A 23,683-nucleotide genomic window follows, 5' to 3' on the forward strand; every position below is an offset into this window, starting at 1 on the left:
TGAAAAGAAAAATTCCAAGATAAAATCTTCTCCATTTTAAGTGAACTCTCTCCATTTTTCAAGGTAAAGATTTTATTTCTTGTATCTGATAATGTATAGGATGCCACATTATTTAAAACTTTAAATAAAATGATACTAAATATATCTTTAAATTTATAATTTTTATTAAGACTATGATATCATTTCATTTCATATAGAAATTGTCCTTCTATAATAGATAGCTATTACATGAAATAGGCATGAGATTAGGAATCTTTCAAACAAAAAAGTTTCAAAACAAATTTAAAAAAAATCCCAATAATTATCGGATTTTTTTTTTTTTTTTGAGGAAGAATAATTATCGGATATTGAATTGTAATTGAGAAAAATGACGTGGGTTGGCTAAAAACATTATCCGTGATTGAAAAATTAATGCAATTCTTATGTGCAATTAAGAAAATTTAAAGTATTTTGATTTGTAATTGAGAAATTTGATCAGTACAAAAAAATGTTTCAACTATGAAACTAATATCGGGATTGACATCTAGTGCAATAGTTAGAGCTACTGCATTGTGCAATTACACTTTCAAGGGTTAATACCACTTGTTGAGAATATAACACCTTGAGGAACCTCCAATTGAGTAGTTAATATAACATATATAGACAACATTTGACCCAAAAGGCTTAATCTACCATCCTTATCTTTAAAATCAATCTTCCAGCCCTCTTTCTAGAGCCTTCGCAACCCTCTAAAAATAGAGAGAGACACCGTCATTCCAAAGCACCCTGCCCCCAGTCTCTTAGAGGAGCTAGAAGCTGCTTTTGCACTTTGGTCTGCCAAGATGCTTAGTGCAATGAAGCAACACTTCTAGTTCGTCTCTAAGACGCTAGAAGTAGTTTCTTTAGAGTATTAGAGGAAGCAACAAGGGTAGGAGCCTTTGATCATTTTCCAAGGTGATCAAACGTCCCTAGGCATCTTCTTTTCTCACTCCTCTACGCCTCTAAAGGAATTTTCCATTGTTTGTAATATTATGTGTAAGTAATTGTTTCTAATATTTTGTTTTATTTCTTTGTTTGTGTATTTGTATGCTTGTATGTGTGCTATAATTAAATTGCTATGTAAATGTCATGCGTGTATAAATTAATTTAATCATAATTTTACCATGCTAGTTAGGATCTAAATAGGAAAATGATGCATGTTCCTCAATTGAAATCTTATGTTAGATCTTAATTCTTGGGCAATATCATTTGTGATTTCGTTTGGTCTTAGAATTTTACAAATGTTCATAATATATTCTTGACCTTTTGTTTGTGCCAGATCCATAAGTTTAGTTGAAGTTATAATAATATCTTTCTTTTTTTAAAGTAAATTTCATTTTGTACGTAAAAAATTAAAATTATTTTTAAATTCAAGTATAAATTTCAAACTTAAATTCAAATTTAACATCAAATTTGATTTTCAAACTCAAACTTCATTTTCAAACCCAAAATCCATTTTCAAATTTTCAAGTGCAAAATAAAAATAAAATTCTCAAATAAAATTCAATTTCAAAATTTTAAATTCTAATCAAACTCTCAAAAATCCAATTTTCAATTTTCAAATTAGAATAAGTTCAAATTTCACACTTTAATGTATGTGCATGTTACAATATGTTCATATGATAATTTTCAATTTCAATTTTATTGTGACATATGTTACGTAATTGTTTGACATGATTGTATAGAATATTTAATTGGCTACCATAGTCTAGGAGACCGGTTTTACTGAACAAAGTGGGTGTCTAACACATTCCCAATTTATAACTTCGCCTCCAAACTTAGATCAATGGTTCTAGATAGTACCTTATCTATGTAATTTTATATTTGGTAGAATATAATTAGAACCAAAGCTATGTATTTTTTCTTAAATTGTATTTGGGACCATAGTCTTGTAATTTTTCTACCAAATGTAAATTCATATTCAATGAAATGCAATGTGATTTAATTTATTGTATATATTTTTTCTTTTGTAATAACATAAGTAATGACACTATTGAAAAACCCTCACATAGACTTTTCACTTTGAGGGACAATACCTAGGTTTCGGCTGAGTTATAAAATAATATATTATAATAAATAAGTAATTTTTTAGAATGTAAAATGTGATTTTTGTTAAAAACAAATGAATGCTAATTCTTTATGTCAATTGTCAAGAATCTTGTAATCAAATGAAATTATTTGGTACCAAAAATAATATCGGAATCTGTCTTGGACACTTCACACTTGTAACTAGGGTTGTCCATGGGTAGGGTCAGATCAAATTTTGGGTTGACTTGCACCCAACCCAATTGGCTTGGGTGAACATAAAATGGACCCGCAATCAACTGAATGCTCGAGTCGAACCCGGCGGCTTGAGTCATTGGTTGAGCAGGTCGAAGCCGTCAGGTAATTTCGAGTTTGAAGCAAAAGAAGAAAATTGAGAAATCACAAACCTAAGAATACAGAAATCAAAACTCAAAAGAACATAGAAACAGAGAAATCAATCCAAAAACACATAATCAACACCAAAAGGACACAGAGAAATCAAAACCCAAAAGGACAGAGAAATCAACCCAAAGAATGCAGAGAAATCAAAACCCAAAGGACACAAACCCAAATACAAACTATAGAAATCACATAGCATAAACAAGACGTCAGATCTATGGATTGAAACGAAAAAAGAAAGAGAGATATAACACTAAACCGACACCACCACTACTCCCCTCCCCCATCATCACCACATCCATCACAAGATCAATGCGAAATCTTTATAAAAAAAAATTAAATTTTTTATTGACCCACCATCAGATACACAAGATCAAAGGATATTTAAAGCAAATTTGAGGAGGCTTCGAGAGTTGGGTTTGAGGAACTTGATGACAACGGGGCAGCTGTAAGAAGAGGTTAGGGATTTGTGAGAGAGATCAAAGAAGGGGAGACGGAGCATGAAAATATTGTTTTGAAGAATGAAACTGAACGGGTTTAATTTATTTGCCTTATTTTTAAACTTCTCACATGTCAGGTCGGTTTCTACGAGTTATGAGTTGTGGAACTTGAAATTGAACCGAAAACCCAAAATTTTATCTTTAACTGGCCCACACCCACCGGCGGCTCTATAGCCAGCCCAGGGGGTTCAAATGAACCCCCTGGCTTGGCCCCAAAAAAATAATTATATATAAAAATTTTAATTTTTTTTTTTGTTTTGACCCTTAAAATAAAATTTTGAACACCTTGATCCTAAATTTTGTTTAAACCCAATTGAAATAAACTTTAAATATGATCATATTAGTACTATTTTCACAATATTTTTACAATAAAGATTAAGTGACAAATTGTAATTGGCTTTTTATCTAAACCCATAACCGACATCACTTTTTTTACATACTTCTAACAACTTGCCATCTAGATTTTCTTGCGTAAATGTTTTGTTAATAGCACTACTCTTAAAATTGCTCCTTTGTTAAAAAAAAAATAAACTTTCACTCTGGACTCTAGCTTACTTTACTATTGATGGTAGAATGAAACTCTTTTTTCTGCACTTTTCTCCTTCATCAACAAAAAATTACACCACTTGTACAACCAGCTGATATGTATTTAAATCTATGATTATTTTCTCATTCTCTCTTTCTCCCTTCTATATTTTCTTTCTATCTAATCAAGTAGTTTGATAAGTGTTCTACAATTTTTCGATACCAAAAAGTCTTTTAGTGCTTGCTCCAATTCCAAGAGAATGACCACATGTGTGGTTAAAAATCCATACACTTTAAAAGCAAAATCTTATATAAGTTACTATTTATTTTCTTTAGTTTAACATTTACTGTCTGACTTACTCTTAAATGTGTTACTATTCTTCTTTATCATATATTTTTATTTAATTGATATTACATTTGATTATAATAAATTATTATTAATTTGACAAATATTATGATTAGTTATTTATTTATATGCATTTTTCCATTGTTTTCTTACCGATCTTTAAACTATTAATAAATTTTTTAAACTATTTTACAATATAGTTGTATTGTATGTTATTTAGAATACTATGTTAGATTATTGTATGTAATATGACAATTGTATATAAAAAAAATATTAATTAATCATTTTATTTTTTACTCCCAATAACAAAATCTTAACTTAAGACACTATTGACCTCCTAAAAGAAAATCCTGAAGTCGCCACTGTCTAGCCATTCAAATCCGGTTGTGGAACTTCGGGTCAGATCCATTCGGACATGTGGGTCGGGTCGGACGGATTGACAGACAACACTACTTATAACAACAAAAAAAGAAAAAAAAAATGGAAGCACGTAGTAGTGGAAGCGCGTGGCGTCGTCTGTTTTACGGACAGAGAAAATATTAAATGCATGTTGACGCGAAGCGCGCGTCACCCATGTCGGAGAAGAGCGCACGTAGGCAGCAAGCAGCCTTTAATGCCGACAATGTAATTTTTCCTATGTAATTCCGTGGCCGGTCTACATGTTCCCTCTCCCCTACACTCACACCCTTAACTCCGTACAGTTACTCCCTCTGTTCCCTTTGCCTTCACCATCCATATCACTCTAACTCGAAAAAAAAACACACCCCATTCCCTTTCTCTTCCCCCACAATAGTACCTTTATAATTGTCTTCTTTTGAGGTTATGTACTGTTCTTTATCCACCACTTTTTCACGCGCCACCTACGCGCCACTCCACTGGGCCCCCACCTCAAGTCAGTTAGTTTCAGGTACGGGAATGCGTGCGGACAGGTTTGACATGACCCACAGGGTTTTTAGTGTCGTTTTAATATATTATTATTATAATGTGGAGGTTTTTGAGCGCGTGGAGTTTCAGAAACGAAGAAAAAGAGTATGCTAATGATATTGTTATTGTTAAGTAGTTTTTTTTTTTTTCGGATTCCTTTTTTTTTCTTTCTCTTTTGTGCTGCAGACTGTAGTACTGTACCACCACTCCACTTCTGAATTTCAGTCACAGGCACCTTCCCCACAACCCCTTCGAATTTTCACTGTCTTTAGCTTTTTACTTCTCAGTAAAAATAAATTAATTTAAAAAAAAAAAACCGGTTTACCGGGTATAGCGGGTAGAAAGGAGACAGGATTGAGGGCCAATTAACTGGGTTTCAGAAACAGGAAAGTATATGAAGGACTATGAAGAAGGACAGCTCTTTTTGCAGAGAGATAGATAGAGAGAGAGAGAGAGAGAGATAGGTAAACAAAAAATTCATGGCCACACTATCTCACTCCTCTTATCTTCTCTCTTCTGCTTAAAACCTTTTTTAAGCCCCATAACCAAAACCCATTAAATCCCAAACCAAAAAAAAAAAAGTGAAAACTTCCTGTAAAAATAAGTTCTTGCCTTTGGTGGCAGTGGCGGTGATTTTAGTTTATTTTTATTATTTTTTACTGAGAGTAAAATGGATTTCGAGGATCAAGAAGATCACGATGAAGAGATGGAGCTCGGTGGGGCGAGTTACGACTCGTTGGGGAACTTGGGTCGAGTCAAAATGCAAAACTCTGGTGGAGTATTAGCAGCATCAGGAGGAGGAGGAAGTGGAGGAGCTGAGGCTGTGACTCAGCCGTCGAGGAAGCCGAGGTACCGTGAGTGTCTGAAGAACCACGCGGTGGGTCTCGGAGGCCACGCGCTTGACGGTTGTGGGGAGTTCATGCCAGCTGGAGCTGAAGGCACACTCGATGGGCTTAAATGCGCAGCTTGTAACTGCCACCGCAACTTCCACCGTAAGGAAGGCGAGGGACACGGCGGAATCTCGACTTCCCCGGCCTCCGCCGCCGCCATGGCCTCCGGCGATGCTTACATGGTTCCACACCACCATCAATTCTCTCAGTACTATCGAACCCCAGCTGGGTATCTAGTGGCGACCCAGCAGAGGCCGTTGGCTTTGCCATCGACATCAGGTGGGGGTGGGGGAAATAGTAGGGATGAGCAAGATGACGTGTCGAACCCAAGTGGAGGGAGTGGTGGGTATGTAGGGACGGCTTCGAAGAAGAGGTTTAGGACAAAGTTCACGCAGGAGCAGAAGGAGAGGATGATGGAACTGGCTGAGAGGTTGGGTTGGAGGATTCAGAAGCATGATGAGCAGGTGGTGCAGCAGTTCTGTAACGACACTGGGGTTAAGCGTCATGTGCTCAAGGTTTGGATGCACAACAACAAGCACACACTCGGTAAGAAGCCCTAGCTAGCTAGCTAGTTTTTTTTTATAAAAAAGATTTGGAAGAAGAAGAAGAAGATGAAGAAGACGAAGAAGATGAAGATGTGTTTCTCTTTTGTAGCTAAAGTCTAGACATTGAAGAAGGATTTTTAAGAAAGAAGGGAGGAGGGGACTGGTTTTGGTTTCTCTTTCTGTCTGTTATTAATGTCTGTCTTTTTTTTTTTTTTTTTCTTTCTCTTTCTCTATCTCTCTATCTAGCTAGCTAGCTCAGTGCACTGAAAGAAAGATTGGTACGGGGATGAAGGAATTGGAAGTGGGAAATTGTGTTGCTGCTGACTTTGCTGAGAAATTCTGCTACTTTTCTCGGGATTTTAGGGTTTGCTTTTCTTTTCTTTTTTTTTTTTGGGGGGGGAGGGTTTTGTGTTTAGGTAGTACTGCTGCTGGTGTTTTGGATGGATATTGTCAATTTGGATTAGACTATTGTTGATGGGCTAGCTAATTTCATTTTCATATTTCAGTGCATGCAAAATCTTTGCTTTGTTACATTACCTATATATATGCTCCGGTAGTAACAGTGCTAGCAAATGGGTGCTCTATAGTCTATATATATGGTACCGGTAGTAGATATTAATGGGGTTCAAGGGTTTTTCTTTTTCCTCCCTATGTATTATATAAGTCCTTGTTTCAGGCTTTCAGCTCTAGGAATGAGGACTTTCCATTATTGCAGTTGATAGTCTGGTTCGTTTATGTTGGAAGTTAGAAAATTGACCTCTCATTTGTAAGTTTGTTTCATCTCAGGCACTTGGAATAGGAGCTCTCTCTGCACCCCAAACGTGTGACTACCTGCATTTTCCGTTTTCACCTCTTTCTACGTGTATTTAAGTATCTGTCTGTCATTTATTACTATCCCAACTTTTCGTTTCAGTCCTCTGTGAGAGTGAGAGAGAGAGAGAGAGAAAGAGAGAGAGAGAGAGAGAGAGGGTATGGGGGGTTTATGTTAGAAGCATTATGGATAGTATTGCATGAGTTTACTTTTCTTGCTGCTTTTTGTTTATCAACACAGAACCTTCAATGTGGATGCACATGCTTTGGGCTTTTACATGATGTTTTCAGAACCTTGGCTTGCTTTCATTTCTTCTTCTTCTTCTTCTTCTTCTCATCTTTTCTTCTGAAGGTACTTTGGCCAACTTTAAAACATCATAGAAGAAGCAAAGTTTAATTACTGTCACCACAGACCCCCTTGTCTGATCTGTTTCTGTTGCCAAGTCTTTCCTCTTTCTCGAATTCATTGCATTTACTTTTGCAGTCATCACTGCTCACATTGATTGATCTTTAATTTTACTTTCTTTCTTCTTCTTCTTCTTCTTTTTTCCCTCTTTGCTTTTATCCTTGCTATATGAATTATATAGTTTCTATTTTAATATATTACATCTGTTTAATCATATGATGGACCTCCTGTTAAGGGGAAGGTAGAACCCAGATGTTTACTCATTGAATAGGTCAGTAACCTTGGGAAGGAAATAAAAGATATGAATCAGAAGGGTTTGTTTTATTACATGTGAATTTTATCTAATTTTTTATTTGTCAATGTTACTATTTTTTATTTGGGTTGAATTTTGTCAATATTACTAGTTTTGTTGTCTTGGGAAAGAAAATATATCAGCAACAGCAGTACTTCTCTCAAGAACTCAAATCCAAATGTAGGTTAATAAGTTCATGCTCAAGAAATTCGATAGATCCAAAGCTTGTTTCAATTTCCTTTTTTCTTCTTTTTTTTTTTTTTTTCTTTTTTTTTTGTTTTTCTCTTTCAAGAGTCTATTTCAAAGGGAACATGTGGGCACTTCAGCAGCCAAAAAATTCTTATAAAAATATATCAGAAGGGCACACAGCTTTTGTCTGCAACTCCTCAACTACTACCATACTTGAAGATTCCGCTTTTGGTGAGCTAAATCCATTAGAGATCCCAAGAATCTGTTTTGATGTTGTTCATCCTCATTCATAATACAATGGTTTACTCGTTTGTTTTTCTTATTAGAAAATTACACAAGTACAGCAATGATAATAGTTTATAACTTTATATTAAACATCATCCACACCTATTTTTTATTTTGGTTCGGCTCCTTATAACAACAAGATTGATGGTCATTCAATAATGGGAATTTAGTGGTAGCTAAGGTCACTTTCCTGGAGTCACGGTTCAGTCAGCTTGATAATGCTGGACGGGTGGACCTGCTTCCTTACTTGCGGCAAAATACGGAGAGAGAGAGAGAGAGAGAGAGATGTGGCTAAGGCCTAAGGGGTCCTTAGTTCTATGTATGGGGTTTGATGTTTCATTTTAACTAGCAAGAGATATAACTTTTTTGATTGATTGCCTCTTCTGGAGTCCAAGCCCTACCCACAAGAAATGCTCTAATTAAAGATGCTTTGCTTCTTCGGGGGGTATGCAGTTAAAGCTGCAAATAAGTGATGTGGTCCACATTCGGAAATCTTGGTCAAAGGTTAGCTGGATCGGACAGTTTGTATAAGCATCCTGTTCCTATGAATATACTTAATCTGATCAATTCATGGATTGTCTTTATACTTTGGCCATTGAAAAGAAAGTTCAAAGTAAAGGTTTTGAGTTCAAAAGTTATCCTAAGCTAGATGGTAGTCGCAACATTTTTTGTGAAAATTAAAAACAATGAAGGTTGAGGTTAATTTCTCAATGAAGGTTGAAAATTAATGGGTTTCATCTTATTGTATATATAATCCACTAATCTGCCATCCATATCCGCTGCTTATACTCTGATTATGAAGTAGGCTTAATTTCTTCAACTTTTACTTCCATAATACTTGTTTGGTATGATAGAAGTGACATTGATAATCATCATTAACTGAACCAGCAAAATGATAAACTCAAAGACAGCAGTAGTAATCCATTTTTGGGGTTAGTTTTCCACTCATCATTTTTGTAAGCCTTATCATTATTGTTACCTCTTATGTCTATCTTATAAAGCTACTTTGTGAATATGAACACAAATTCTGCACTACACGTAGGCAGATTACAAACAACAACCCTATTCATTATATGACCAAAAGATATGTAGTTTATGTTTCATGCTTGGCCAAAGATTTGATGTGTGAACATCGAAATTTACATTAATTTAACTTCTAGCAAAGCCCGTAAATATACCGAAAAAAGAGAAAGTTAATATAATTTGTCTTGTATTAACAAAATCAGATGCTTTTATCATTATCAATGAGTCATTTCAGTTTGACGCATTGAATTGAAGTAAGCACCTTTTTCTATTGTTTTCGCATGAGTATCGCACTTTGGGTCTTCTATATCGTTTCCTGATTTGGACACTAAAAGATGTATGCCAAAACCAAAACACTTGGAGCTAGCACTAGTTACAACCTTTGTTTTTTGTACGCTAATTCTGATATCAAAATTCAGCTGGTGTGTGATATTTCTGTTTGATAGTCAAGAAGATCACAACCTTGTTCGGTTAGTCGCCAACATTGCCAATCATGGTTTGATTTCACTCGATTGGTTTCAGTCTAGGCATGGTGCCACAAAATAGCAAATGCTTATTTTGGAATTTTTATGTACAGCTCATGGAAATCATTATTCTTTTTGCGGCTCATGTCTTCTCCATGTTATTGTATTATTATTTTTTTTTTCAAAAGCTTCTCAATGGTTATCTTCTTAACTTTTCATCATTCTTAAAATTTTCGCATATATATCTTTTTAAGAGGAATATTTTTTTTTAGTTCATACTTTTTAAGAGGAACATGGTTCATATTAATATGAATTGAACTTTTTAAATATTAACAAAATTAAAAAGGTATCATAATTCCTTTCAAAAAAAAAAGGCATCATAATTTGGGAGAAAAAAAAAACTATTTTACATTATTTTTGTTTTCGTTCTTTTGACTCTTTGAGTGTGAAGATAAATCGTACCCGTGATATAAAAACTAAAAATTGAGGACGAGGTAGGTGCCAATTAGGCTATAAACCCACTAGCCTATTTTACGATTTTCATGTCATTATGTATCATTATTCAATTTTTGGAGATCTGATATGACTTGGGCTATAACTTTTCCAATAGATATTTTCTTCTATTTTCTCGTTCAAAGTATAAAGAAACTATTATTATCCAAGCTTATATGCTGTGTGTGTTAGACTTATCTAGTTGCTTTGCATATAGGTTCATATATGTCCTAGATGAGTCAAGGTGCACAAATGACATTGAAAGAGAGGGGGCTCATGAGATTCGTTTGGATGATCAACTTTTTGAAAGCAAACTTGAGGATTGGAAGGGAAAGGTTCGAAAGATGTTGGCTTTGGCACCTTAGATACCTTTTTGACAGTCGAAAGACCAGGACGCTTCAATGGCACACCAATTGTGAAGCTGGAGCTGACCATAAGATCGTGGTCCACTGCTTGTCCCTACTCAATCCAAGGTCCAAAGGGATGCAAGTGAGCCTTTTTTTGTGATTCCAATTGTAATGCTATGTGATACCACAAGCCCACAACTTTATGGTGCTTTGAAATGAATGCTTGTCTAAACAATTAGTTTGGACATGGTTTACGGGCGACCCAACCTTAAAAGCAATCAAAAGCTTTGAATCCTAACAAATAATTCGAATTTAGAAATAAAATGCATCATTTTAGACATTTGATGTTGGATAGAATTTCTCTCCAAATTAACCAGTTTGGAGGAAAGTTCTCCTAAGTTACTAATAATAGATGACGAGTCAAATAAGTATTCATGTTTTATTAATTGTATGGTTTTTTTTTTTTGTTGTTGTTAATAATCATATAATTTATTTGAATGACTAAAATGACAAATGCTAAGAGAAGAGATCCCTTTGATCAAATTTGAAGAAAATCTTTGTGCTTTGATATTTAATTAATAGAATCATCCCGCAATGGTTTATGGTGACAATAACTTTTTTTTTTAACTTTCCTAATAAGAATAAAAGCAAAAAAAAGAAGAAGTAATGAAATGTGTATAACACTCAACTTATGGCGATCTTTTGGCCCACTAGTGAAGGCACCATCAAAGTCTTTAAGGTACTTCACTAGAGGTCCCCATTTACCCTATCAAAGGTGCCATTAAAATATGAGGTGTCTTGCATAGAGACCACCTATAGTCCATTAGCAAAGGCACCTAGACTAGTAAAGCAACTTCATCATTTTGAGATAAGTGTTAGAGAAAGTATCTCATGCATGAAAAATGTTCATCCTCTCTCTAACAGCGTATTGATCTCATATGATTGTGAGAATCACACAACGTGAGAAGGAGGACTCATATATCCAATATATGAAATAATGATTAAAGTGTATTAAAGGGAAAAAAAAATTAAGGATTCATATATATCGCATGCTTCATGATAATTACTCTTTATCATCAAGTTAAGGCACAATTGATTTCCAGTGTTGGAAGGTTTTAAACCCAAATCTCTTAATAAATAAAAAAGACTTTATTAGTTGAACTAATTGAAACTCACAACTTTATTAGAATTTGGTTTCAATAAAATTATTCATTCATTAAAAAAAAAATTAATGAAGGGGAAAAGGGCAAAAGAAATTAATGATTTTTTTTTTCAAACGCAACTCTTGGCGTGATATTTAAAATTATTCATTCATAATATATATTAAAGGGAAAAGTCAAAAGAAATTAATCATCCTTGTTTTTGTATGTTAAGCGTTTTGATAAAATTGGTAAAAATGTAAATCTTGATGTGATATTGATGTGATCCAAATTTATTCACTAGATGTATTAAAGATGTTTTTCTCTTTTTTAACATGGATGTTTAAGACTTCCAACATTGACTAATCCCCTAAATGAGTGTTATTTCCTGTCTCAGATACGTTGGATAATTCCAGGGAGAGATTCTTTTGGTCAGCTCCAAGATGTGTGTAAAAGACTTGAATCAAGACCAATATTTCTTCTAAAGCTTTAAAAAATTATTTGGGGGGGGGGGGGGGGGGGAACGGGTGGAGGGGAATAGTGGGTTACATTTAGTTGAATTATTGATCCTCTCACAACAAAATGAGCGTGATAGTTTTTTTTAATAATATATTGATAGTTGGTGTGAGATGATTCGAATTTTGAATATCTCCATTAAGAACACTAAAAAATGTCAATTGAATTACAAGATTCTTGAGAGTGTGAGATGTTTTAAATAAAAAATTCAACATATAATTAGATGTGAACCTTCTCCTACATTTGTACTTTGGAAACAAAATATCGACTTGAGACTTTCGAATGGCACCAATAATGTGATAGGACTCTGGCTTTCCAAATTCCAATTGTAATGAACATCAGAAAAGCATATATGGAATACTATTAATTAAGCCTCAAGACCTAGCATTATAGGGTGGAGTTGAACCTTATGAAATAATACATATCCTGTAGTTTAAATGTACATCTAAAGTGATCATGAAAAGTAACAAACGGTTCATTGACCTAGTCTAGAGGAGAATTGAGTAATATCATTGAGGTATAAGGATCTTGGCCATTAATATGACCCTTGAAAAAAGCTTAATTTTCCAAATCAAAACAATTGCTTGGGGTTGAAGTTGGCCATTCCACTATCATATGGGCCAAGATTAAAGACAAAATCCCCAGGCTCTTTGGCAGACAAGAGGTCCAAAGTAATTCTCAGGCGTAGGTCCACACCCCCCCAATAATTTTCAAGCCCATGGCATAATAGCTTCCCCAGCTCATCTTTTGTCTCATTAATTTTTGTTCATATGTCACATTATTACATGTTGGTCACAGAGGCCAACAACAATCTCACAATTTTGTCACCTTTTTGGTATGCCTGCCTTTTTCTTTTTATGAAGCTTCTAGAAATTCCTGCGGGCCTCTTAAATGTCTGCAAGCTTTGGAAAAAAAAAATAAATAAATACTACTATGTTGGGATTATTTAATGCCATTGGGATTGGTATGATTAATGATTAATTAATGTTATGAGACTCCACTTTAAATATTCTTCTATTTTCTTTTTCTCCTATATATGTGTCATTAATATATTAATGCAACTTTTGCCTAACGCTTAGATCACAATTCACCAAAATATACAATTTATTATTTACATAAAAAAAGGTCAGCTTAACACCCAAAATAACAATACAATAAATCCCTTTCATAATCAACAAACCTTTTACAATAATTCGCAAAACAATTCATCGAAGAATAAATTTATTCCCAAGACAGCAATATCATGACCCAAAATCACACGTAGTATCGTTGTTATTTTTCATATCAGAAAGTCCAAAAGGATGTCAAACTTTCCATCCTTGTTCACGTATTTTGTTCTCACCGCCTGCTTTGATCTTGAGCAGCCCAGAAGCACTAGTGCAATTTCTCCTAACAGTGTCAAGGCTAAGATTCGAGTAGCGGCTGTGGCCATTGCTTGGTGTTCTAGCAAGAGTTAAGCTTGCATTATTTTGTCTGTTAATAACAATAGGACCTGCATTGGATCGAAGAGTCTTCGCCCAATCGAACTTCTTGGTCTTAGGAGCCATTAGTACTGCTTGCACATTTTCTGATCTTGAAGTCCGCGGCCTACCCTTCTCAGGAGCTTCTTTCTTGCTCTCTTTTATTTCAATTTTGGTTCCTCCTTTCATTTTTATGCTTATGTTTACCTCAAGAAGTGTTTTGTTATTGTTTTTTATTTGTTGACTTTGTGTCTCAAATAATGCAGATACTTCTCTTTCATTCCTTTCCCTTCGCTGCTGGTAAAGCCGGTGCAACCTGAGTGCGTGATGGTATATCCCATCTTTAATTTCTTGCTCTAAATCTCTTTCTATATCCATCTCTAGCTCACTGCGAATCTTCAGCTCCTCTTTTGACAAGGCAGCCCCCAGTAGGACTTGCTTGTTCCGGATATTATTCCTTGAATGTGCTTCATTAAGATCAGTCTGTACCACAGTGAAAAAAAACTAATTTAATTGACCCCAATGTTCTAATTAACTGATAAATTGTCGTTTTTGTACCCAGAATTAATAATTTAACAATTATCATAACATAGCAATAATCACCACAATTCAATGTAGCGTGAGTTTGGATCGGCTATTTTGCTCAATTAGTACTTTTTGCTTTTTTTTAGTGGGTCTCATGCGTATTGTTCACAGACCACCAAACCCAGCAAAACGCAGATTTCTATGTAAATTTGGATTCCACAACATTATTAACACCTTTAAAAATTATTTTGTTACAGTGTTTTCAGGAATAAATTTTTAGTTTTCATCAAATAAACGGTATCTAATCATACTGAAATATAAAGTAATAAAAAGGACGCAAGAATTTTGGTGACAAAGTAAAAAGTTTTTTAAAAGAAAAACCACTCCAAAGACATTTTATCCATAGAATTTTATATCAGAGTGTGTAACAATTTTTATCAATATAAAAAGAGAAATAGTTACAATAATAGCATTAGTAAAAGAATGCCAAAATCACTATATATCAGTAATTAAAAATGAAGAAAAGAAACAGGTAATAAGAGCTGGAACTTTATATTTATACTTACCAAAGAGCCATTCCATGCATCGCTATGACAATTCAAATGTGATTGCTCCCCAGATGACAGAACAGATAAATCTGCAAAACCCACAAAGGATATGAAGAGTTGAAACTAAAAACTAATGAATTGAGAAATAAGAATTTAATTCTACTGACTAGGAATTGAAAGTATATCAGCATTGGTGCATCTTCCTGCTTCTTGGTCCATCTTGATCTATATTATATGTTTTTTTCACTTGTCCTGCAAATATAACCTCCTTAAATCCTAGTGAAATTGATTTGGACTGCTGGGAATGGGACCATGTGGCACAGTTGGAATGAAGAGGACATAAGAGAGGATGTTTAGGGAAAGAATGACCGTTAGAGACGTTATTTCAGTTGGCTTATTCAAATTTAGGAGCCAAATATCTCAGCCAGAAAATGGGAAGTGATTCATGTAAGTGTTGGATATAAGAAGAGTGCTGTTTTCCTTAAATGACTAGTTCTTTACGTGGAAGGAATAAAGAATTTGGGTTGCACTTAAAGCACAATCAACACCCCACAAGTTTGATGTGTGTAGATTTGGACTCTATATGGATAGTTTACCTTTCCACTGGGCTAACAAGGCTTGTTGAAAGAGAACTCAGAGTACTGCTTAGCTTCGTCTTGTTTGGACACCATTTGGACTTTCTTGGCCCATGTCAGCTTTTCTTTTTCCTCCCTATGTATTATACATAAGTCTTGGTTTCAGCTGTAGGAATGAGGCTTGCATTATTGGAGCTGATCAGTCTGTTTCGTTTAGTTCGAAAATTGACCTGCCCCCTACCTTCAAAAGCTTGACCCTGTTAATTTTTTTTTTAAAAAAAAGCCCAAATGATAACAAAAATGTGCCCAATAATAAAACTTTACCAATCTGAAAAATAAAGAAAAAATTAGCCCAATTAACAAAAATCATCAACAAAAACTTAACAAATAAGCCCAGGTCTATCTTTCACTAAATTCCAAAGAAAAACCCTAAAATTATACAAAAGAGAGAGTGGTGAACTGTGAATCTCTTCCACATCTAGAACTTAAGGCAACTGACGTTGGCTAAACTCAACATCCATGAAATGATAAGCCATCTGAGGCATGGTTTTTGAGGGGAGCGGCGAAGGCCACAAAGAAAAAGAATCAAATTTATTTATTAGGTATTTTTATTATTAAAAAAATGATATAGCGTATGGCTGTACTTTCAATAATTTAAAAAGTTTATGTTATTTTAAAAAAATTAAAATTTAGGGTTTAATTTGAAATAATCCCAAATTAGAGAAGAATTATATAATTTATTGAAGTCTTTAATAATGATAGTGGCCACTTGACTTTAGAGTTTGTTTGGTCAGCTCCTTGCATTTCTAATTTTTCCATCAAATTGTTGGTTGCAAGATGAATCAAATCTTGGAGAAAAATATAATATTTTTCTCTTCTATGGACATGTAAAACCACTTTTCATCTATATGGGCATATTGAACATGCCTTTAAAAATTGGGGTGTTGTTGAGACTATGGATAAGGGAAATTGAAGCATTGCTTTCGTCGTTCTTATTCTTCGTAGTACTATGTGATCAAAGCATTTGAGCATAGCCTAATATGATAAAAAACAAGGAATAGTAACATTAAAAATTTTACTATGCAAGAAAATTGATTTAATCGATTAAAGCATAAATAAACAATACACAAATAAAAATCAAACATAAAAAGATGAAATTTAATATTATGAGTATGAAACTAACACAAAAAACAATAACTATTTGCCTCCTAGGCATAAGGATAAACTGCTTAGCCTGTCAGGGGTAAAAAGTCCTTGGATTACCCGGTAATTAGTTTGGCAGGTGGGGTTAGTTACCCGTAGGAGTTTGATTAACAGTGTGGATTATTGTATAGTATGCTTTGTGATGTGCAACTAATTTGAGTGAAGTTCTCCTATGTTATCAAAAAAAAAAAAAAAAAAAATAGCTATTTGGGAATCAGGGAAACATTACAAATAAGGGTGTTCAAGCTAATCCGGATCGAGTCACCAAGTCTCACACACACACACACACACACACATATATATCCTAAAGCCATTGCTTCCTAAATCAAATCAATCCAAATCTGCCTCTCATTTGCTCCTTAAACTTTGAAGGTGAGACACTCACATCTCCACTCTCCTTATTTGGATTCAGGAGTGGGTTTTGATAAAAAAAATTTAGATCTTAGGTTTTGGGTTTGATTGTGGTTGATTTGTTATGTGGGTAATGGATTTGAATCCTTGAAAGTTCTCTCTCTCTCTCTCTCTCTCTCTCTCTCTCTCTCTCTCTCTCTCTCTCTCTCGTGATGGTGGCTGCCGACTAACACATCAATGGAAGCCGCCACTGAAGTTGCAAAAAATCAGTCCAACTATGCGACAATGGTTCTCATATTTTTAGGAAATAGATGTCGATGGTGTGGCTCCAAAAACCCTTTCAAAACTGAATACACCAACCTATGAACACCCCTAATTACACTCAAAAAAAAAAATGATCTTAAGCTAAAAGCAATGAACAAAGAACAACAAAGAAATTTCGGAGAGAAATAGGTGATAGTTTGAGTAAAAGTTGATAAGAATAATTTGATTTAGCCACATTCATAACAACATGCATGAATCAAATATTGGTAAGGGAATGAAAAGAAATTTCTGAAATCTTACCTTGAGCAATGTTTCAAATCGTGCTTGACATTTTACATGGATAAACTTTCTTTTTGATTTAGGATATAAAAGGTTTGTTTATACTTTATATCAATTTTTTTTTTTCAAAAGATAAGAATGAAAAAGAGGATAACAATTGAGGAAAAGAGAAAGAAAGGCAATGGAATTTTGTGTTGGCAAGGAAACCCCATAAATAAAAAAAAGTACATTTGTGTTGATTTAAGATCTCGGATTGGTTGTTCTCAAAAAAAAAAAAATATATATATATATATATATATATTTCTCAGATTGGTTCCTCAAAAAAAAAATCTCATAAAAGAATAGATTCCAAATTGTCTCCAAGACTCCAACTACTATCCACTAAGTGCATACGGCCTGTTTGGAAGTTAAAAAAAAAAGGAGAAGGAGTAGAGTAAAGGGAGGGAGAGTAATTCAATTATCTTGTTTGGAAGTTTTTTAAAGAATGAGGGGGAGGGGTTTGGAGGGGTTTCAACTACCTCTAACCTCTCATTTTTAATTCCCCAAAATTGGAGAGATTTGGAGGGAGAGTAGAGTAGATAAATTATTGACCAAATGAATTTCCCAATTTACCCTTTTTAAATTAACAAAATTACAAACTGATTATATAAATAATCTTTGTTTGTTTCCTGAGAAAATTTAAGGTGAATGAAAAAAAAAATTTGAATCTCACTATTTCACTGATACTGAAGCTAAACAAACCCTTTTTTTACACACTTAACCATGTCATTTTCGCTAAAAACAATTGAAAGACCACGAAAATGAAAAAATAAATAATAAAAAATCAACTAATAACTTGAAATTTTTGAATTTTATTGCTCCAACTTTCTGGGCAACCAAACAAAGTAATATGTAGCCATGCTATCTACCTTTGTTAATATGATATTTCAATTTTCATTTCCTTTACGCTAATTGTTCAAAAAGCCCAAAATTAACAAAAATTAGTAAATAACATGGTAGATCACAGAATATATCAACATTTGAGTGAGAAAAAGGAAACGAGATTACAAAAATTTGTTTGCATTTCGATTTTCTCGGGAACCAAACGGTGGGGTAAAGTTACCTGAGCAAGATTTGGTAGCATAGATTTTGAGAAGAAGGACGAGAATACTGATCAAGTGCGTCATATCACCGACGAACCTGAAGATATTCATGGTTGCTACTAGTCTTGCAAAGCTAGATTTCAGAGACATATGAGAGAGAAAGAGAGAAATGTTGAAGAAGGAAATGGAAAATGGAGTGAGATTTGATTTGAACAGAGTTTGTGTGTGTGTGTTTCTTTGTTACTGGAAGAGTTGGGCATAGAACTTATTTTTATTTTTATTATAATTTTTTTTTAGGTAATATAAATTATTTTATAATAGTTAAGAGTAGTTTTATACTTTTATTAGTGATATTTAATGGAATGAGAATATTGATTAAATAATTATTTATTAATCTAAGAAATTAATCATAAACCAATGTTGCAAATCTATTTTCAAATAAGCGTAAATGATTTAAACTATTTAAATCATTTACTCTCATTTCCATCCTAATTTTTAAAACATCCAAACAAAAAGAATGACTAATTACTCTCTTCCCCTTTACTAATATTAAAAATATTTAAACAAAGTGGAAGATAACAATTCCTCTCTACTCTCCTCTACTCCCCTCCCTCTCTAAACTTCCAAACAAGCCAATAGAGTTTGTATCATATTTAAAATTTAATTTTGATAGTGTCTTTGTTAATAAAATATCTGGTGGTTCTATTAAAAAAAACCATCAAATAAAAAAAATTTATTAAAAAATTGATAAAAACAATTAAAGAGAGTTGAAAATCATAAATAAGATAATAGTAAAAGTATAATTAAAAATTAATTGTTGCTAAAAATTTGATAAGTAGAACCACTAAAAAAAGAGAAGAAGAAAAAACTTTAAAAAGTACAAATAAGTCGATTGCAAATCGATGATTAAAAATCAATATAAGTTGCAATTATGTGGCATAGACATTTGGCACACCTACAGTTTTTAAAACCCAATTTTTGTTATATAGTATATAATATTAAAGAATCAATATATGAGATTCATTCTATAATTAAGGTTCTTTATTTCCATACTATAACAATGAACGCAAGATCTTTTATTTCATGATAATATATTTTACTAATTAAGCTGATTGAATAGTCAAAAATTATATTTATACAACAATATTTGATTCAGCACCTCCATGTGGTGGCCTCTGATTGGTGATGTACATGGAAAACTACCAAAACCGTTCCTTGACGCAGCGTCGAGTCTGTAGGGTGTAGGGGCTAGTCAAGTCAGAGTAGCACTAGACAGATGTGGAATACAGAATGGACCACAAACAAAAGTCCATTCTTTTTACACGTGGGAAAAGGAGTGAAGCAAATTCGGACCAGCCGAGTTTAATCAACCAACAACCACGATTGACGCTCCAAAATTTTTTTTCAGTGTTGTTTAAAAGTATAAATGGTGTACAGTTTAATAAAAAAGAAAATTCATATATGGATAACCATAACCATAACCATCAAAAAATATACAAGTATATAAAATTTAAAATTTAAAATTTTTTCCTATAAGTTTTCATATTTTAAAATCATTGTATGATAGTCTCATTATCAATGCTATAAGCTACATTTCTTTTAACGTACAAAATCAAGTAATATTATAAAATTTCGGGCTTGCTATGTTATAATATCTTTTTCAAATTTTAGTTCAATTTTTTTTTTTAGGATTTTTCTTTTTGCTTGAAAGCCACAATATATTGTTAAATAGAATAAATTATGGAGCAAAATTTAATTTTATTAGCATAAAAAAAAATGAGAATGTTTCCAATTTTTTTTAGAAGGATAGACAAATATAAAATTTTAAACTATTATTATTATTATTATTATAAACTCAGGTCAGGATGGTCTTGTGACCACCCTGGCCATCAATTGCCGCCACCCTTGAAGACCACGTCAATTGACACAACTCATCCGCATGGCGAGTCATATGCAGTGAAGTTATAAGTCTATATGGACTCATGACTTTTTTCTCGATCACTTCTAACACGTTATTAAGTGAGTTGTGATAAAAGTTATGTTATAACGGCATTTTTCAAGTTCAATGCATCTGTAACCAAACAGATCATTAAAAGTCTTTATGCCTTAGCAGTTAGCACGTGGTTAAAATATTCGGTATCAGTGAGTGTGACTTGGAAAGGAAATGCGAATCCGATGTTTGTGATTCTGTGTAGTAGGTAAACCTTTCTTTCCAACTAAAACAAGCCAGTAGCGGCAGGTAGAGATTGTTTTCATTGTTAAGAAAAGTCAACTACCTACAAAATCTACTCTCTCTTTTTTTCTTTTTTCTTTTTTTAATGAGATACAAAAATAGAACCCAGATGTTGTTTGTTTTTTTTTTTTTGAAAACTTGAAATATAGGAAAGCGTGATCAGTTTGCACGTTAACACCGACCCATAAAATCTATTATACCTATTTTGAATTGCGTGACGATGCCTATGAGATCATACAATGTCTTTTTCTAATGAGTTGTATGAATTTCTTCAGTTATGTGAATCCCCACTTTGTTGTCTTCTTATGGAGACAATCATGGCATAATGGTCTAAAGTTGGAGGTTTGCATGTTTTATATCGAACAATCTCTATTAATTGTATATTGAACATTTTTTTTTTTTTTTTAAATTCTAAACTAGACAACTGAATAAATTATTATGATCACCTATGAGGAAAAAAAAAATAGAACTTTACATGAAGTGGTAGAGTAACAATGTAGAACGGAGACCGATTTATACTTTTTAAGGAAATATTCGAAGGCCTTTTAAAATGAAAATGATCAAGTTCATGTCAATATTAGATAAAAGAACATTATATATATATTGTTCACATTGCCATTAAGTGTATGTCTAGTCAACAAATTCGATACAAACAACAATAGTAGCAATAATATATCAAGGTAGGTGGTAAGATTTAGGTGAGGGTGCATGCGCAAGTAAATGGAGGTGGAGATTGGTACTTGGTAGCTCTGAGTTGGAAGCTTGAGTAATATGGTTCTTGCACAGTAATGAGCACAGTACTGCACAGTGCGGTACGTTACGGTTGTGAGCATTCCGAAGCTTAAGTTAGTGAAGGTACAAAGAGGTTTTAGCTAAAGCTTAGTTCTCGGGTGTGAAGCGTACCTCTTAACGGACAAGGGGAGGGGGGTATTTATACTTCCTTAGGTATGTGTTGGTCTTGAATCTCCTGATGACCATCATGACTTACAATGCCTGCCTTGCCTGTTTGGGTAGTCCCTTCTAATTGGTTAGAAATCTCACTAGAAGACAAGTCACATCGCATTTAATACTAAGGGAAAAACTCAATGGTGATAGGTGACACAATTAATGCGATTATTATTAATGTGACCCCTTACACGATGTTTCTGAGCAACGGTACCATTCATAAGTATGATACCATAAGTAGTATTATCCTTGACGTATGAGATTACTAGGATGTCTTTGGTGTTTTTGAGAAACAAATCAGTCGTTTTATTCAAAATAAATTATGGAACATCAAATAATACAATGGGAGCTATATCAACAAGTCTTCAAGCCATACCTATGCTCATCACATATTTTTACCTTTCTAGATAAGGCAAGAGCAACGGTTACCATTGCGATTTAAATGGGAAAACTTACATTCTCTTAAAACAACAAAGTAGGATATAAAATGTCCTTTATCACGTGTTCAAAAATAGATTAGTTGTGATCATTCTTTAGTAGAGCTTGAATAACCACAACATCGTCACCTTCAAAAGACATATCTATTAGCCTCATTTCAATTGCAAATTGCACTACTTTACAATAATTAAGTTGACTTTACAAATTCTTATTTGGAGTCGCTATTAATATCATATTTTTTTTACTTACTACTAATAATTTGTTATATTAGTTGGGTGTGAAATTTTTTGTGTTTATAGACTTTTTCTATCTAACCGTTGGGATCATTTCAAGAATTCGCTAGTAACTATTTGATGTTCATGTGACAGTGTGAGACAGTGGGTACTATATTCAAATCCAAAGATTAGTCGGGTTTCCTAAGCCTTGAATGGCAAATTTAATTCAGCAACACCAAAAAAGGGCGCAATAACATCTTGATTAGCCCGTGATGTTTTAACCTATCTCTGCACTTTTCCAAGCTATAGGTAGAAGGCATGGGAACAATGAAGCAGAGATCTCCATAGTTTCTACTAAATCTCTAATGCTATAACGTTATAACCAAGAATAAACTTGTACAGCAGGCTTACCTCAAAGTTGGCAATGCATTTATATTCAATAATGTCAGGCCTCAACAAACTTAGCATCATCAACATTAACAAATTCAACAATGCCAAACCCATCAATTAGGATTGTTAATTCACATGTCGAAAATGTCGACGGAACTCAAAACTGTGTTGAACCCCTCGGCTTTGGCTGTTGTTTATCAGTTTAGTTTATTTTTTTGGGTTCCAAAATAATGTTAAGGGTTCAATGAACCAATTGTCAATTGTTGATTTAGAATACTAACCAAGTGACATAGATATAGATATATTCTCACTCTATCTATAAACTAATCCATTAATTATTGATTTTTTTTTTATATATATAAAAAGTTGATAGTCTCTCTGTACCGAAATTTCACACCCTTCCTCTTCATCCTCTATCATGATGGATCCAAATAAATGAGAAAGTGTGTATTTTTTTTTTTTTTTTTTAAGAAAAGGATAACCAGATATGTGAAGTTTTATTAAGGTAAAAATTACAAATTACACATTTTAAGTTTGATCAATTATCATTTTGTTTTTATAAGTTTCACTTTTGTCATTTTAATTATGTAATTTCACACTTGTTGTCAACATTAGTACTTCCTTCACTCCATTAAAAAATTTGCGATGAGAGAAAATGTAAACTTATGAGACTACAATGACAAAAAGTAAATTTATAAGATCAAAATTATAAATAAAAGAAAAGAAACTAAAAAGATTAAAGTGACAATTAACCAAACTTAAAAGGGTGTTATTATTATTATTATTATTATTATTATCTCATTAATTATTGTTGTATATCGTATACACCATTCATAATTATAATTCTACACCAAATTATTATAGAGAAAAATTCTATAAGAATAGTTCCAAGATGTGCGAGAAGTTTCGAATCCTTAAAGCCAGCTCCTTTAGTAGTCCTTATCCCGGTAGTAAAGGTTATTTTGGTCATAAAACTCCGTTGAACTTTGACAAGCCTCGTGGGTTTTTTTAATTCAAGTCCAACACAACACTTCCCGTGT

General features: G+C 33.4%; 2 protein-coding genes across 2 annotated transcripts; one reads left to right on the forward strand and one right to left on the reverse strand.

Moving 5' to 3' along the window:
* Nucleotides 1-5,058: 5,058 nt before the first annotated feature.
* Nucleotides 5,059-6,703, forward strand: LOC126732455 (zinc-finger homeodomain protein 2-like). The gene has a single exon (XM_050435305.1). It carries the CDS (start codon nt 5,408-5,410, stop codon nt 6,185-6,187), a length of 780 nt encoding a protein of 259 aa, XP_050291262.1. The 5' UTR covers nt 5,059-5,407; the 3' UTR covers nt 6,188-6,703.
* A 6,518-nt stretch (nt 6,704-13,221) lies between these two features.
* Nucleotides 13,222-14,921, reverse strand: LOC126689630 (uncharacterized). Its single transcript, XM_050384859.1, has 3 exons — nt 14,836-14,921; nt 14,687-14,757; nt 13,222-14,078 (listed from the first exon to the last, which is right to left on the reverse strand). The coding sequence occupies exons 1-3, from the start codon at nt 14,885-14,887 to the stop codon at nt 13,440-13,442; spliced, it is 762 nt and encodes a 253-aa protein (XP_050240816.1). The 5' UTR covers nt 14,888-14,921; the 3' UTR covers nt 13,222-13,439.
* Between the last annotated feature and the right edge of the window lie 8,762 nt (nt 14,922-23,683).

Source organism: Quercus robur, chromosome 6 (genome assembly GCF_932294415.1).
Source record: "Quercus robur chromosome 6, dhQueRobu3.1, whole genome shotgun sequence".
NCBI lineage: Eukaryota > Viridiplantae > Streptophyta > Magnoliopsida > Fagales > Fagaceae > Quercus > Quercus robur.